Source organism: Acartia tonsa, chromosome 8 (genome assembly GCF_053477335.1).
Source record: "Acartia tonsa isolate MP-2025a chromosome 8, ASM5347733v1, whole genome shotgun sequence".
Lineage (NCBI taxonomy): Eukaryota > Metazoa > Arthropoda > Copepoda > Calanoida > Acartiidae > Acartia > Acartia tonsa.
Window position 1 is genome coordinate 12,388,202 of NC_137267.1, and position 17,354 is coordinate 12,405,555.

General features: G+C 41.1%; 1 protein-coding gene across 4 annotated transcripts in view; it reads right to left on the reverse strand.

Annotated features, from left to right (window-relative positions):
• Positions 1-17,354, reverse strand: part of LOC145325997 (dynein intermediate chain 2, ciliary-like) — a 108,890-nt gene that overhangs the window by 14,835 nt on the left and 76,701 nt on the right. For all 4 annotated transcript variants that reach the window (XM_080169061.1, XM_080169060.1, XM_080169058.1 and 1 more), the window contains 2 exons: positions 5,328-5,430; positions 1,065-1,190 (listed from right to left, as the gene is read on the reverse strand). In XM_080169061.1, coding sequence (XP_080025187.1) covers positions 1,065-1,190; positions 5,328-5,430 — 229 coding nt within the window. The remainder of the gene's footprint in view (positions 1-1,064; positions 1,191-5,327; positions 5,431-17,354) is intronic.

The following is a 17,354-nucleotide window of genomic DNA, read 5'->3' on the forward strand; positions in this document are numbered from 1 at the left end:
ATTTAGGAAGAGATTTTCTTAGAATTAGGAAGTATTTCTTAGAATAAGGTAGATCTTATTAGAATAACTAAGAATTTCTTAGAATAAGGAAGAATGTCTTAGAATAAGGTAGATTTTCTTAGAATAAGGAAGAATGTCTTAGAATAAGGTAGATTTTCATAGAATTAGGAAGAATTTCTTAGAATAAGGAAGAATGTCTTAGAATAAGGTAGATTGTCATAGAATTAGGAAGTATTTCTTAGAATAAGGTAGATCTTATTAGAATAACTAAGAATTTCTTAGAATAAGGAAGAATGTCTTAGAATAAGGTAGATTTTCTTAGAATAAGGAAGAATGTCTTATAATAAGGTAGATTTTCATAGAATTAGGAAGAATTTCTTAGAATAAGGAAGAATGTCTTAGAATAAGGTAGATTGTCATAGAATTAGGAAGTATTTCTTAGAATAAGGTAGGCTATCTGAGAATAAGGAAGAACTTAGAGGTATTGGGTTAATTTTCTTAGAATTAGGAAGATAAAGTGAGATTTAGGAAGGTGATTTTTATCCTCTTTTTCAGATATGTGAGAAAAAGGAGAGTGATTTTTGTCCATATTTTAGATATCTGAGAAAAAGGAAGATGATTTCTGTCCTTTTTAAAAGGGAATTTCTGTCCTTTTTAGGAATGACTTCATTTCCTTCATATGATCCAAAATTTGTTTCATATTTGACCCATAGATCAATCAGTAATAGATGAACGTTTGGATGTACAGAAGGACGAGCCAACTCTAAATGTAGAAAAGCTTTATCTTTATAAAAACACAGAATAAAAATATATTGAATTTTGAAATCAATAAAAACTATTCATATTAGAAAAAAAGAAACTTTTTAATATTTTTTTATGAAAGTTTATTTTTCTAGAAGCTCTTTTATTTAGATTTATTCATGTTAAATAATGGTGAAATTATTCCCCCCAAAACAATTTAATATTTGTTTGTTTGTTTTTTATGCTAGGGTAGCAATAGGGGTTAAATTTCCTAAAAGTCAGTCTCTAGCTCTAGAGTAGCTTCGCTACTAGAAATTACTTACGTTGATCCTTTATGCCAAATCTTGACTATCCACTCTGCGGCGCAGGTTATAAATATATTCGGAATAAATGTGTTCCACTTTATATTGTACACCGGGGTATTATGCGCTGCAAATGTATTCAAATATCTGAACAAAAAGAACAATTATTTGGGGGTGTGCTTTCGTTCCCGCAAATATGTATATCATTATCAAATCACCAAAAACTTGTTCATTTCCAATAATTTCTTCTATAAATATCCTGTTATTTGTTGGCTATTGTTTCTTTTGCGAATATGAAACAATAAGTAGATCTAAAAAAATACAAAAGTGAGTGCACACTAATATACTAGATATACTAGATGCAAGAATATAAAGTCAGTCATAGACAAGGTATTGACATATGGATAGTTATTAGAATAAGATTGTATATAGACAATCATAGACTTAAAATAGACTCAGGGAGCAACATGAAGCCATAGTTCTAATTCAATAAATTTTTAACTCTCATTCACAAATAGATATACAATTGTATGTGTGGTCAAAAATGGTTTTAAGACTTGAAATAAATTTTAAATCATTAAGAGGTGTATTATACTTAAATAAATTAAGTAACATCCATCAGACAACCAACCCTTTGATTGCATGTCCTTTGTCTGTGAAGTCCTAACTGTGCATGGTAATGAGTAGCGCCTGTTTATGGGCCAATGCATTACCCCTTCTCTTACTATTAATGTTGCCATAGCAGCAGTAGGCACCATTTTTTACATCTTTAGTTGTGACGCAGTCTCGGTCCGAGATTCAAACCTATCACCTCCCTGGCAACGAGCAGATGCGCTACTTGTGGAGCCACAATCGCGGGTTACTCTCTATATCAATACATTTAACCTACAACCTTTTTAAACAACTAAAAAACTGCTATATAAAGATGCATTCCTAAGATTGTGTTAAACATTGAAGGAAAAACAAGGATGACAACATCCATAAGTAGCGAAGCACAAAAAATTGTGGATGGGAATACGTAGAAGTAGATTTAAAGTGTATTTATTAAAATCAAGAATAGATTTATTTGAGAAAATAAACATAAAACCTTGTTTTATTTTGTATGATGAAGACGGTTAAAGTAAATTACATACTAGATGCACATAACAATGGGGGAAAAATAGTCAAAACATATAAAAATAGTCAAAAACCTGCTAAAAGGCAGTTTGGCCGCCAATGTTTCTTTTCTTAAAACACCAAAAATTTAATGTTAATATCTTTAACTGAAAATTTTTTGAAAATTGGACTATAAACACCAAAGATATGGGTAAAAAATGTGATATATACAAAAATAGCCAAAAACCTGCAAAAAGGCAGTCTGACAGTCATTGTTGTTTTCTTCAAACGACAGGAAATTTAATTTTGATATCTTTAACTGAAAAAAATTCGAAAATCGGACCATAAACACCAAAGATATGGGGAAAAATGTGAAAAATATAAAAATAGCCAAAAACCTGCAAAAAGGCAGTCTGACCGTCATTGTTGTTTTCTTCAAATGACGGGAAATTTAATTTTGATATCTTTAACTGAAAAAATTTTGAAAATCAGACCATAAAAACCAAAGATATGGGGAAAATTTGGAAAATATAAAAAATAGCCTAAAACCTGCTAAAAAGCAGTCCGACCGCCATTGATGTTTTATAGTTAATTGTGGTCCTTAATGATGGGAATGTTGTCAAAAAATTTCAGCTCTCTATCTTTTATAGGAGCCGAGAAAATCACGTTTCCCCCAATTCATTAATTACGGACGGACAGACGGACGGACAGACAGACGGACGGACGGACGGACATTGTGAATTATAGAGTAGCTTCGCTACTAATAAAGTAGGGAAAACAAAAGTACGTTGTAAAGAGACAAAATGATATAATATTTTGCGGGTAATTTGTAAATGTCTGGTTAAATTTTATGTCTACATACTTTGATGTTAACTTCAAGGTAACTTCAGGAGAGTGATTCTGGTAAAATTAAAAGTTCATAAAGTACAAATAATGATTTATTAGATGTAAAGGTGTCGTATTAACACAAGGATAACAACTTACAAAATTACAGACTATAAAAAAATTAAGTTTCTGTATAGATTTACTGTGACTGCCCCACTTTGATTTTGGAGCTCTGTATTCAATGGTTTATTGAACAGAAAATAGCAAAAAACCATCCCAAGATATAAATCTAAAATAGACTTAATTTGATGCTTTTATACAATGAAGTTCTTGAAATCTTAAGTTACAGACAAAAAAAAGTTATTTGTGGTGTAAATGTTCATTAGTAATTAATTACACATACTTTGAATTATAAGTAAAATAAATGTGATTAGTTATAGTTTAGTCAAGAATTGCATTAATTCCTTCCAGAATCAAGTTCCTGCAAAGATGATGTCTCTAAGAAAAGATAAGTTTTTACTTTCTCCTTCCTGTATCCAGCCGCCCACCAGCCCAGCCTACTCGTCCAATAAATACTTTTTATACCCAGATAATATTTCTATTTGTAAGCCAAATAAACAATTTTTTCCAATGTTCATATCAGCTAACTCTAACAAATTTGTCTTGTGGGAGCCCATTAAATCTTTTTTGCAGGGTTTACTTTTCAACCATTTCCCTAAACTAAATATAATATATTAATTAAATTCAAATTCCAAAGAAATCAAAGTAATACAACTATTCAAAAAAGACCTGTATTGTAGCTTTTATTCAAGTAAATATGCGACTTTAATTCTGTTACAATAAGTTGAGCTGAGAAAATAGTTGAATGTTCAACCCCCTCCAGATTGGGGTGTGCAAAGGGGCCCGACTTTTAAGGGTTAATTCAAATTCAAATTGAAACAAAGTAATACAACTATTTTATAAAGACCTGTGTTGTAGCTTTATTTCAAAAAAATATGTGATTTTTATTCTGTTTCAATAACGTCTTCACTATATTTCCTTGATTGATCAATAAATGCCAATATGTATTTCACTACTTAGTCAAAGTTTTTTTTTAAAAATTAGATAGATATAGTCATTTTAACTGTTACAAATATTCTCTAATAAAAAAAGTCAGCTTATAATTTTTTTCCAAAAAAATTAGTTGGCTGAGCCATGTCAATTGCCTATATTATGAATCATAAAACCTAAACTTATTTTATCCATTTTTCCTTATAGTTGCCAAACATAAAATAATTCATTATATTTTACTTTTGTTTAACCTTAATATTAAGCTAAAATGTTTCTGTTTAAATGTAATTTTGAATGGGTAAGGAAACAGTAAATTCTAATACAGTTTTTAAAAATTAGAAAAGCATGCTGATATAATGTTAGATATAAATAAGTTTATTTGACAAGTAATCATAAAAGCACAGCTACTGTAATCGTCTAGGTCTCCTAATGTATCATACAATATGCCACATAAGAAATATGTATTATCCTCTCAGGATTTTTTTATTCAAAACTATATCTGTGACCGCGGCGCTCGGCCTCCTAGCCTTCCTAACCTAAAAATCGTTCTAGGTCAGAGATATAGTTTTGTCGGGTGGCGGGGAGGATGGGGGTACAAAACATTTCAAAATTAAAGCCAAATAATACGATTATCTTTTTAGATTTAGTGTCTTTCTTCAAGCTTAAACTTATACTACTATTTCATTCTAATATATTTGGATGAATTTTTTTAAGTAGATACTCTATAATTTCAAATATCTATCTAAAAACATTTTGTGTATTAGCTAGATTTTCACGGCTATTTAAACTAAGAAGGTTGATATTGCACTTTGCTGTTCACAAAAATTTCGTGTTTTTTGCTGTGCGTCAATACTTATGGATATTGTCATCCTTGTTTGTTGTTTGTTTGTCTACTGCATTTGATGTTTGATATAAAGAATAATAAAATACAAACTACTTGACAAGATGACATACAATTGTTTTTCCGTCTTGTTTTTCATTAAATAAAAAGTGGTTGTTTTTGGCTTTTACATTTTTACACGAAAACAAACAAAAACACGGAAAATATTATCCATAAGTAGCACAGAAAAAGAAGAAGTACAAATAGACTTTTTCAGTTTACTGTAATTTGATGATTATTAGTATTAAATAAAAGGCAATAAATAGTCTGAACCCTCCCTGGACCTTAGGGAGAGCTGGAGAACTCAATCGGTTCAGTGGTTATCGAAATCTTAATTTACAGACAAAAAAACCTTATTACCTTATTTAATAGGATAGTAAGATAGAAATATAGAGAAATAGATAGGGGAATAAATATATAGATAGAAACTGTACCTTGAGCTGTACTGTGTAGTACACAAGTAGACCAAGCCCTCATCAGTTCCCACCAAAAATGTACTCTCGTCATCTGGCTTAAAAGCTATGGTTCTGCCGCTATCTAAAATATGAAGCAATTTTTAAATTTCCTAATAGGGACTAATACGTCCAATAGTAGCTGTTTTAAAGGCATTTCTTTTAGGGGGGGGGGGGTTTTCTTTTTGTTTTGAATCCCATTTATTTTTCCCTTTTAATTCAAATAATAGTCCTTTATATAGGAATTTCAATGGCTAAGACAATGGATGGTAAATAAATCTTTCCCCAAACTTCACAGATTGAATTCTGCATTTAGTAGCTGGTAAATTTTTGGGAGTAGGGGTGAATTAATCCAACCGGTTTGTTCGAATAAAATCTATAGGAAGCATTTTTGGTTTATAATCCTCTTGTTTCTTTGTCGATTTTGTATTGAGTATGTAAATCATCCCTGACAAACCTAACATCATGATAAGACTTGAAGACATGCTTTGTTGATTTAAAGTTTATTTTAAACAAAGATGGGGATTCTCAAATTTTGCACCCTGTATTTGTGCGAGCCATAAAACACGCGTGCAGCAGCAGGTCAGCTGTCAGCAAGTCAGCTGATTGAGTAGGTTAGTTGGCAGCAGCATGTCAGCTGGTAACAGCTTGCAGCAGGTCAATTGCTAGTAAAGCCTTGGGTTACCTCTTAGTAGCGCAGCTTCTCTATAATTTGCTTATGTACTAGTTGACTGTCTGTCATCGGCCAAGTAAAGTAGACAAATCTTTTTTTGAGACTATCCAGAAGGAAATTCTGGTAAGCCGAGCGTACTCGGCCCACGGGGTAACGAGTTCGGATTCAACGGGCCCTAGCCTTTAAGTATTCTACCAAACAAACAAGCAGGATTCAATCATACAGAATTATATATTTAAACTGAATAATATTTACAAGTTATGTTTACTATATATATACAACAAAAATATGACAATAGTTAGGTTTGAAGGGGGTGTGGGGCGCTAGGGCTTAGCGCCCGACGGTAGACAGGCTGTGGGGGCAGCGGTGGTAAAAGGGGAGGCAGTGCCTCCCGATTATATAAGTGCATGATGGACTCGTGATAGTTGCATGTTCAAGTCCCCTCCCCACATTTAGGCAGGCTTAGTTTGACCGCCGGGTGCGGGGTTAACAGCGGTCATGAGATGGATAGTGATATAATAGGATTAGTGCGGGGGGTTTGTTATCATAAGTCACAGCGAAGCAACTCTGTATTCGGCCTGTCCGTATGGGTGTCGTATTACCACAACCTCCCCTTCAAGGGTTGCGTGGCTCCTGAGCCACCAGGCCTTGAACCTGGGGATACGACAGCCGGCTCATGCGCCGGACAGGCAGTTCCTGGGGCACAGCTCGATGGAGGACAGCTCGGGCTACACAGGCTCCTCGGGACACTCGTTGCTCGGTCTGACTGTGGTTGGTGATCAGCATTGTCAGCTCCTGGTTGGCTTCTAGGCGTGGGTTGGCCACGGCCAGGCCTCGCCGCTGGAAATTTTGCCTCGTCTGCAGGATCAGTTCTGTCTCGGCTGGTAACTGGACACGGAGGCCTAGGCAGATTCTGGTGGTTCCTAAGGGTGGAATGGTGATGGCAAAGGGCGCATAGAATTCCATGGGGGCGCCTGCTTGATTCAGGTTGCTTGGCCTCCTAGCTCCTACACGGATGGGGATGGCGGTCATCAGCAGGGGGCACATGGCTTCTTCTTCTTCTTCTGGGGCGGCTTCTTCCATCGCAGTGGCTGGCTCTTCTCCTACAGGTCCGCTGCTGGCTGGCAGGTTCTCCATGTCTGCGTCAGGGTTCCAGATGGCATCTCTGAGTGGCTCTGGAGCGGGCGGCGGCGGCGGTGGTTCGTTGGGTTGCTCCTGCAGGTTTTCCTCCACTGGGTCACGATCTTGGCCGCTAGGCTGTGGGGCGGCTGCGGCTGGCTGGTGCACTGGGAACTCTCCTGGGTTGCTAGCTGCGGGCGCCGCCGCTCCAACTGGCAGCTCGGTGGCATCCTCGTCGCCGTCCACGTCAACTTGGATGTCTTCTGGGATCTGGTGGGCAGTCACATCTCCAGTGTATTTGCGCAGTCGGCCTACATGCGCGGTAACTTCTGAGATCCTGGCTACTGGAGAGGCAGGTTTGATGACATAATGGACTTCTGTAGCTTTCCTCACTACTTTCCAGGGGCCAGTCCATCTCTTGGTAATCTTGGCTGCCTTTCCTGGCACCAGGCGAGGGGCCAGGTACCAGACCAAGTCTCCAACCTCATACTTGGCCGTGCCTTCGTAAGCTGCCGCGCTCCTCCTGATGGCTCCCTCCTCCTTCTGCTGGATGGCATCATAAACTGCATAGTAGCGCTGCAACAGAGCTTGGACGTTGGCTGGAACTGAAGCATATTCGGTCTCTGGCAGCCGTAGCACCATGTCCACCGGAAGTTTGGCCTCTCTCCCAAAGAAGGCCAGGAACGGGGTCACACCAGTGGATCTACAGGCCTTGGTGTTGTAGGCAAAGGCGATGGCAGGCAGGTGGGGCTCCCAGTTGTTATCGTCTCTGTCTAGGAACAGGCGCATGCCTGTGTTGAGCGTCCTATGAAACCTCTCCACTCGGTTGGACTGCGGATTGTAGGGTGGTGGATGTGTCAGGCCAATCTCGAGCCGGGAGGCCAGTTCCTGGAATACCTGGCCGGTAAATTCCATTCCATTGTCGGAATGGATCTTCAGGGGGCATCCGAACGTGGCCAGGTGGCGGTGCAACAGGGCTTCAGCCACCGTGAGGGTGCGCTTGTTGGGGATGGCGTAGAGGCTGACAAACCGGCTAAATCCATCTTGGCAGGTGAGGATGTAGCGGTTCCCAGCTGGGGTCTCTGGCAGTGGCCCCACCAGGTCGATGAATAGGACTTGCTGTGGATACCCCTGGCGGGAGGGCACGTGGATCCCCTGCTTCAGCCTCTCCTTGGTGACTTTCTGGACACACTCAGGGCAGGTTTGTACCATCAGGCGGACGTCACGGGCCAGGTTGGGCCACCAGAAATGCATGGCAACGCGGGCGATAGTTGCGTCCATCCCAAAGTGCCCAGCCATGGGGGTTCCATGGGCTAGAAAGAACGCATCCTGCTGGAGGGCCGAAGGCAGCAGGTATCTTGTCCTCTCTCCTGTCAGAGTCTGGTCAGTGGTGGTGAGGCAGCCATGCTCGTCAAGCCCCAGGGCTGAGAAGCGGCTGGCGTACTGCTGCTCGTCTCGTTCCTTGCCACGCAGCTCAGCCTTGGTTGGGGCCTTGCCATCAGCCACCCATTGGCGGACACGGAGCAGGAGGGGGTCCTGTGTCTGGGCTTCCAATACTCTAGCTGAATCCAGTCGGGCGGCAGGAGGCCGGCTAGCTGCGGGCTCCCCTAGCTGGGCCAGGTTGTGGATATACTCAGCCTGCTCTGCTAATTCTTCGGCGCTAGCCGTTGGCATGTTGGCATCTTCCTGGCGGCTGAGGGCGTCGGCGTTGGTATTCTGGGTGCCAGGCCTGTGGCAGACGGTAAAGTCTAAGGCCGCTAGCTCCTCCTGCCAGCGGGCCACCATCCCTGTGGATGTGTTCAGTGATTTCATCTGTAGCAGGGCAGAGGAATCAGTGTTTATCTGGAAGCTGCGGTAGGACAAGATGCCGTGGAATTTTCGGATCCCATAGATAATGGCGGCCATCTCTCCCTTCCAGGACGGGTAGCGCGTCTCAGGGTCGGTTGTCTTGCGCCCCACGGCGGCAATCAGCCTCTCCTTGCCCTCCTGGCATTGACTCAGTATGGCAGAGATGGCGCGGCTGCTGAAATCTGTGGTGAGCTGGAACACTGCTGGTAAATCAAACCTGGGCGGCGCTCGGATGGGGGCCTGTCGGAACTTGTCCTTGAGTTGCAGCAGCTGGGCTTCCATCTCAGGCGTCCAGGTTAGGGCCTTGGCCGTCTTCTGCCGATTCATCTCGTAGGTGAGGTCTGCATACTCTGGGATGAACAGGCGGTAGTATCCAAAGAAGCCCAGCAACGCCAGCAAATCCTTGGGGGTGCTAGGGGCTGGCCAGTCCAAGATGCGGTCAATATAGTCCTCTTGCATGGCTATCCCCTCTCGGCTGAGGGTGTGACCCAGATAATCCACCTTGGACCGGAACAACTTGGTCTTGGCTGGCTTGAGGCGGATCCCTCCCCTGCGGTGGGCTTCCAAGACCTCTCGGAGCCTGGCCAGGTGGGCCCAGGTATCCTGGTGGAAGGTCAGGACGTCGTCAAGGTATGACTGGAGGTTGGCTGTGCCTAGTGGGTTTAGGACCCCTGCAATAAACCTGGAATAGACAGACGGTGCCGTAGCCAGGCCAAAGGGCATCCTTTTCCATTGATACAAGCCCCTGGGGGTGGTGAAGGCGGTGCAGGGCCGGCTATCCTCAGACACACGAATGGTGTAGTATGCGGCCACCGCGTCTAGAGCACTGTAGACACGGTGCCCGCCAGCTCGTTCCACCAATTGCTGGATCCTAGGCAGGGGGTAGCTGTCCAGCTCCAGACACTTGTTGAGGGCCCTGTAGTCGACGGCCCAGCGGGTGCTCCCGTCCTTCTTCTTGATGGGCACCAGGGGGCTGCTCCAGGCGGAGTCCGACGGCTCTATGACTCCTTCCTGCAGCCAAGTGTCCAGTTGTTTCTCCAGTTCAGCCTCTTGCCGCGGGTTCAGATCCCTAAATCTCTGGCGGATCGGCTGGGTCCCTGGCTTGAGGCGCAGCTGCAATTCAACCACATCTGTGCAGCCGGGGGTAGAATTGGAGAAGACGTCCCTGTACTCTGACAACGTAGTCCAGACCTCCTTCTTGAGCAAGGGGTCCTTGCGTAGGAACTCATTGTCTTCCATCTCCAAGGCCTCCCACAACTCTTGCATGTCTATAGGCTCAGCAGGTTCTTGGACCGAGTGGAGACGCGGGGGAGGCGTATCAGAGACCTCCAGAATGTCAGGTTTGACCAGCTCCCCTGCCACTGGGAGGCCAGCATCCAGCAAGAGGGGCACCTCCCCCTCATTGACCACCAGTACTCTAAACACAGTGGCAGAGCCAGGCCTGTGGGCATACAGGCCCTCTGGAATAACAAGGTCCTCCCCAAACCTCTGTTCTGGGGCAGCTAGTTGAATGGCATCCTTGGTACGATGGCCTACTAGCTCAACAGGGACTGCCATAACCCCGCGGCCAGGCAGGACCACTCGCTTGGCTGTGCGGAGCTGGGGTGGTTGACCGTCAGTTGGAGTGACAGCGCTCAGCCTATACGTGGCTGGTGAGGGGTCAGCCTTGGCTCCGGGACCCACCGGCCGCGGCTTGACGGGCTCGGCTTCTGGAGAGGCTGACGTGTCGGAGCCAGGCTTGGCTCCGGGGGCGTCCGGCCACGATTTGACGGGCTCGGCGCTGGGAGAGGCCAAAATGCTGGGTCCAGCTTTGGCTCCGTGGGCGTCCGGCCGCGACTTGACGGGCACGGCGCCGGGAGAGGCTGGGGCCTGAGAGTTGAGTGTGGCTCCGGGTACATCAGACCGCGACTTGACGGGTCTGGACTCGGGCTTGGCTGGTGGACTGGCTGGAGGTCCCAGGTAGAGGGGGCCAGGTGGACACGGCTGGCCGTTGATAAAAATGTCGGAGGAGAAGATTGGTTCTGGAGGGCTGGCAATCTCAGGAAACGTTGTTGGCAGGCTCTCCCTTGGCACCTTGGGCACTGGGGGCAACCCCATGGCTAGCAGGTTAGCTCCCTTGTGTGCGTTGAGCTCAGCGTCCACCCAGTGTGTGCCTTTCTCAACCACACGCGGCTGCTCAGGCAGGGGGCCTGGCAGAGGCCCCTCATAGCTTAGCTCTCTCTCGGCTGTCTCCCGGTCAATGGGGACGCCACGGAGTGGGATAAACTCCCCACGCGCCCACAAGCAAGGTGGTTGCATGTCGAAACAGAGCCTAGTTCCGAACTCCTTGAGAAAATACCCTCCTAAGTTCAGAGGGTGGGAGAGATTTCGGACCACAGTCACGTGGTATAGATGGAGTATAAGAGTGTGTGAAACTGCCATATATAACTCTTTTAATTTTCCAATTACCTGGAGGGGCTGGCCTTCCTCATTAGCAGTCAGGATCTGGGTGTTGTCCGGAATCAACATGCGTTGCACGCCCATCGCGTGCATGAGGTGCTCAGAAATTACAGCAGACCCTGGTACACGGTTGCCAGAATCAACCATGGCATCAACCTGTACATGCTGGGCAGGGTCAGGAGTAGGAAACCTCACCCTGATATGGCAGGGGAAGTGGAGGTCCTGCCCTTGAGACAAGGGGGCCTCTCGTTCGGCTGGGGTTGGCAGAAACTTTGGTGGTGGCCGCACCGCAGCTATGGTGGTATCGCTTACCATGGTGGCTTAGACTGTAGCTTCGAATCACTAGAGCTTATTAATTATCACTTGGTCAACAATTTTATATTTATTTTTATCACTTGGTTGACATTTTATACACAATGATGTGTTGTTATCACTAGGAGCTCTAGGTGTGATTCTGGAAGCACTGGCAGCAGGGAATGTCCGTCCTGCAAGGTTCAGAGGGGTGACGGCGGTAGGGAATGACCCGTCCTACAGCGCCGCTGGTTCGAATCCCGACAAATGGCGGCAGGGAATGGCCCGTCCTGCAGCGCCTCGGGTTCGAATCCTGGGAGGCAGCGGCAGGGAATGTCCCGTCCTACCGTGCCTGTGGCTCAAAATCTGCTATCCGTCGCAGTGGTAGGGCTTACTTGTGTGCTGAAGCTTCGCAGCCACACATTGCCTTCTTAGGGAGACTAGCACACAGCTGTCTGTCTCGTAGGTTTGGCCTGGGTGTCCTGGGGCTTGTCCCAGCTACACTTGCCAATTTAGACTCAGTTTTGTAGCCGTCTGAGCTAAATTATCCGGTTGCCGTGGCTGCGCACCTAGCGCTACTCCTACACGACACGGAAAAAGCGTCTTAACTGGCGCTTTTAGCAGGCTAAATCTGCTTGCCGTAGGCCAGAGGCCCACATATTGCGTTCAAAATGATGGAAATTCGACCTAAAAAGGCCGTCTCACGGGTCAGTTGGCGGCTGATTGTCCCCTTACTTGCCAAAGGGTCCAATCAGAGGTAGAATAGGCTAGTTTCTGTAAGGCTCGATTGAAACACGCTGACACCAAGTTCTGGTAAGCCGAGCGTACTCGGCCCACGGGGTAACGAGTTCGGATTCAACGGGCCCTAGCCTTTAAGTATTCTACCAAACAAACAAGCAGGATTCAATCATACAGAATTATATATTTAAACTGAATAATATTTACAAGTTATGTTTACTATATATATACAACAAAAATATGACAATAGTTAGGTTTGAAGGGGGTGTGGGGCGCTAGGGCTTAGCGCCCGACGGTAGACAGGCTGTGGGGGCAGCGGTGGTAAAAGGGGAGGCAGTGCCTCCCGATTATATAAGTGCATGATGGACTCGTGATAGTTGCATGTTCAAGTCCCCTCCCCACATTTAGGCAGGCTTAGTTTGACCGCCGGGTGCGGGGTTAACAGCGGTCATGAGATGGATAGTGATATAATAGGATTAGTGCGGGGGGTTTGTTATCATAAGTCACAGCGAAGCAACTCTGTATTCGGCCTGTCCGTATGGGTGTCGTATTACCACAAAATAACCCCAGAAAACTTTTTGTGGTGTCAATTTTCAAAATATTCGAATTCTCCCCCACACTCCACAAATTTACCCCTAATATGGGAGTTCTCGAAAAATTTTACCCACTCCCCCGCCCCTTTCAAACAAAAATAACCAAAATAAAATAAGAATAAGTTAGCATGGTTTTTTTGATATTACTTTTTCGCTACTAATTAAGTTATTATTCTTGTCGACTTACGTTTTTAGGTACTTTTTCATTGAAAATAATGATTTATTAGTCCATGTCAATTATAGATTTCAAAATACAGAAATACAATATTGTAAAATTACCATTTTTACCACAAATTATATAGAATCAGCTGATAGTGTCTCCAAAAAAGTGGACAAAAGCATATTGACGTCATATTTCCTTCTAATATGACGTCAATCAACTTTTTCAACCAACTCATGATGTTCCTTTATTTGATATATCTTTCCAAACATAACTTAAACAAAGGTTATAAACAATTTACAAAATTTTCCTTTACTAAAAGATTTTTTTACTGAACGATAGATCATTTTTCTTTTCTTCCCTTTTCCCTGTTTCATTTATGCATTTTTTAATCGGGAATTATATTTCAGTAAAATATCCCTTCCGCCTGCCTAAAATCTCACACCTATTTCTATGGATGTTTTATCTCTTCCGTTATTGAAATATGTAGAATTAATTTTCTTTTTATAGTAAAACAACGTTTTTACTTCAATTTTATCTATCTTTAACTTAAAGTTTCATGCTTTTGCAATCTTCAGAAAGATACTAATCTAGAATTAATTTTCAATATCATTTGCTGTTTTGCTTTCGTAACGCTTTGTAAATGTAACATTTTTTTCTTTTTGTTCATACAAGCCCTAATCTACGAAAAATTGTCCCAAAAATTAACCAAAAGAAAAAAAACCTCCACACTGGAGCATTGTAAGTCCAGTCCTTTACTTACAAAATCGGGATAGGTTCTTTTCTTTTAGTGAAAGTTAGGTCGATCTAAAACTTCCAGAGGTCGACCTTTGTCTTTTGTGAACTGGGCTATAGCTTTTAGACCCCACTAGTTTACTTTAATTCTTCATTTAATCAACACATAACAGATTTTTGCGTAAACGATTAAACACTGCAATATATCTGCAACTGTGTGTGTATGTATATTCTTTAACGTTTCTACTTTTCTCCCATAGCACATCTAGCACTATCTATAAGCCTTAGCTCTCAACAATACCAACTAAACTTTTCCTTTAAATGTTCAAGTTTGCAAAGGAATACTTAAAATGTTGGTAAGTTTGAGGCCTTCCAAATATGGAATATTGAGCTGGGATAAAGGGATGTGTCAAAATCATTTTAATAAGATAATATTTGACACTATCCTGGGGAGGGTGTAGGTCCTCTCAAGAGTTTTTGTATTTTATAATAGCTTTGTGAAGTATAGAGCCTTGAATTTTTAAATAGCACAAATATGCAACTTTTGGTGAGAAAAAAAATGTATCCATCCATCCTGGCAGCTACAGGAACAATTTTAAATCCAGGTACATTTTTTTAAAATTGATGAAAATTTATGCAAAACTGAGACGTAATTAGGTTTTAATTACAATAAGTTGGGGTGAGAGTGGGACTAAGACCAAATTGTTTCAAAAATATTCCATGTGACGTCATAAAAATGAAGGAGATGAGAGGAGAAGTGGGAAAGAAAACCCCTAAAATGATGGATAATCCCTCTTTTATGACCTCACATGGATCATTTTTGACATAATTTGGTCTTTGTCGGGAATGAGGATAACAAATTAAAAGGCAATTGAAAAATTGTTACTCAATAAAAATGCTGAAAATAAATAGATAGAACACAAACAATTGGAAAAATTTGGAATCTTAGACATCCCTATAATCCGTGAATATTGGACCACTCTGTTGCAATAATGTAAGTGCTATTTCTCATGGCCCATGTCCATGTAGGTACGTACATTGTCGAATTTGTCATGGATCATGTCCATAATGTCCATATTTCTAAGCCCCTATCCAACAAGGTACATATTTATTTCTATTTCTAATGTACCATATATATCATATAGCCGTCTTTTTTTATAACCAACAGCAGCTGTTATCCAAAGCCACCCATAAAGAATGAACAATCAGCCGCCAAACTTTTTTAATATCTGTCTTTGAGATGTTTTTTGCTAACTACTAAACTGATACTGTTCTCCTTAGCAATGGAGATTCTCATAGGTCCAGGGAAGGTTTTGAAGGTGGGAGCTTCAAACCAAAGAAAAATTAAAATTGAAATTCTTGGATACACTACTCTCCCTCCTACCCTTGAGTGCCGTAGGGTCCTATGGAGGCATTGCCGCTAGTAACTTTCAACATCAATTATTTCAGTTTAAGTCTGTTTTTTAGCTCTTACATTGTCCATGGCAAGTAAAAGCAAACTTTTTGATAAACTTATATTTTATTTTTTTTAATATTATTATTATTAGTGCATAAAGAACAAGTGCAGGTTATACTTGAAACAAGAAAAAAAATGTCCATAAGTAGCGCGCACCGAAATATAGCTAAAAGCTTTTTATTTATTAAGACTACATTAGAAAAAAAAGTAATGATTATTCAGTTGTATTCAAGAGTTATTTAACGCATCGTATTTTAGAGAGCTTTCCTTAGTTAGTTATTGAAATGAATAAGATTGAAAAACAGTTTTGTTCACCCCGAATGCCCGGGCTTTAAAACTGGCATTAGTGTTTTGATTATATTTCAATATTCGTGGATATACATGATTTTTTGGGTCTTGCTGAGAACCAATTTCCGGATATTAATCAGTTTCGAAGCTATACTAGAAAAATATTTCCAATATTTGATAATGGAGTGACGTGCAGACATATTCTAGTTTAAGAGTAGCTTTGCTTAATTATTATTACCTCTCAAATTATGTACCACAGCAAATGGAGGGGGGGGGGGGGTTGTAATTAGAGTACATTTAGAAACATCCTAAAAATTAAAAATCCATAGAAAACTTCCAACCAATATACAGTTAATATCAAAATCTTATTTTTGCTCGTTAAAATATTGCAATTTGTCGTTAATTATTTTGATTTTATCCATTATTTATTATCAAACGATTTAAAAAATAAAAAAAAGCTTTTTAGGATGTTCCTAAATGTACTAAACATCTTGCTTTACGAGATCTCTAAATAGTTCCCCCCATTCCTTTTAAACAAAAATTATTTTTGGAGTGTCTATGTGTTAGGAACATATTCCAGTAAGATTTATTTATTATCTGCTTCTTCTTGCAAGAAATTTCATTTTTTTCTCATATTTTTTTAAAATTGTTTTTAACAACTTTGCTTTTATGGCGGAATGTCCAAAAATCTTTTAAATTAAACTTTCACTTATAATATGCATCTACTGATTTTTATGTACAGAAAATTATGAACAATTTCCATCATATTGCACCTGTACCACAGTAAAAGTCTTTGATGAAAAAAGACGTATTTTTCATGTTTATTTTACTTTAGGTTAGGTTAGGTTTTAAAAAGATTTTGAGAGTCTTGCAGGGGGGTAGCATAGGTCCCACCACAGACACTATTAATAAATTTAAGAGAATTGAGTAATTTTTTTATGTCATTTTTGTGTAAAAGCAAAGTTGTAAGAACAACATGAAACTTGTAAAATTGATTATTTAAAAAATATTATATGAAAATTTTTGTTAAAAATCATACAAAAAGGAGCATAAGAATTCATTTTGAATATCACATTATATATCCACCAAACACATTTAACATGTCCTTGTAAACAAGCCGTGATATATATGACGTATAATTACCTCTTAAATCATATGAATAGTATACTCTATAATTACCTCTCAAACTATACGTTGTATGCTGTGTATATTCTTTAGACGACATCTTATTTTGAGCTAGAAAATGTTCATCTCATATTATAATTTGGATCAGTTAAAATCAACCATAAAAATTTATCTTAACGCGAAGCTCCTTAAAATATTTAGCTATTCTATAACAGCCTGAGTCCTTCTGTCTGTGATGCTAGGGTGACGACAAAAGTATATTGAATCGAATGTATAGACCAGCCAAATGCCGTTGGCTTTACGTCTTTTCGCTGTTTTTTTTTATGTTTAATTTCTCTCTTTCTCTGAATATAATTTTTCTGACTAGAAGGTTAATTTCTAACATTTGGTGGTTTTATAAACACATCTAAGCAATAAAAGTTAGAACCATCTCTTACTATTAGACAGACCAAAAACAACATATAATTCTTCTATAGAATAGCTTCGATATTGCCATTGTAAACACTGACTGAAAATCTAAAATTTCATTTCTTATGGTTTCTAA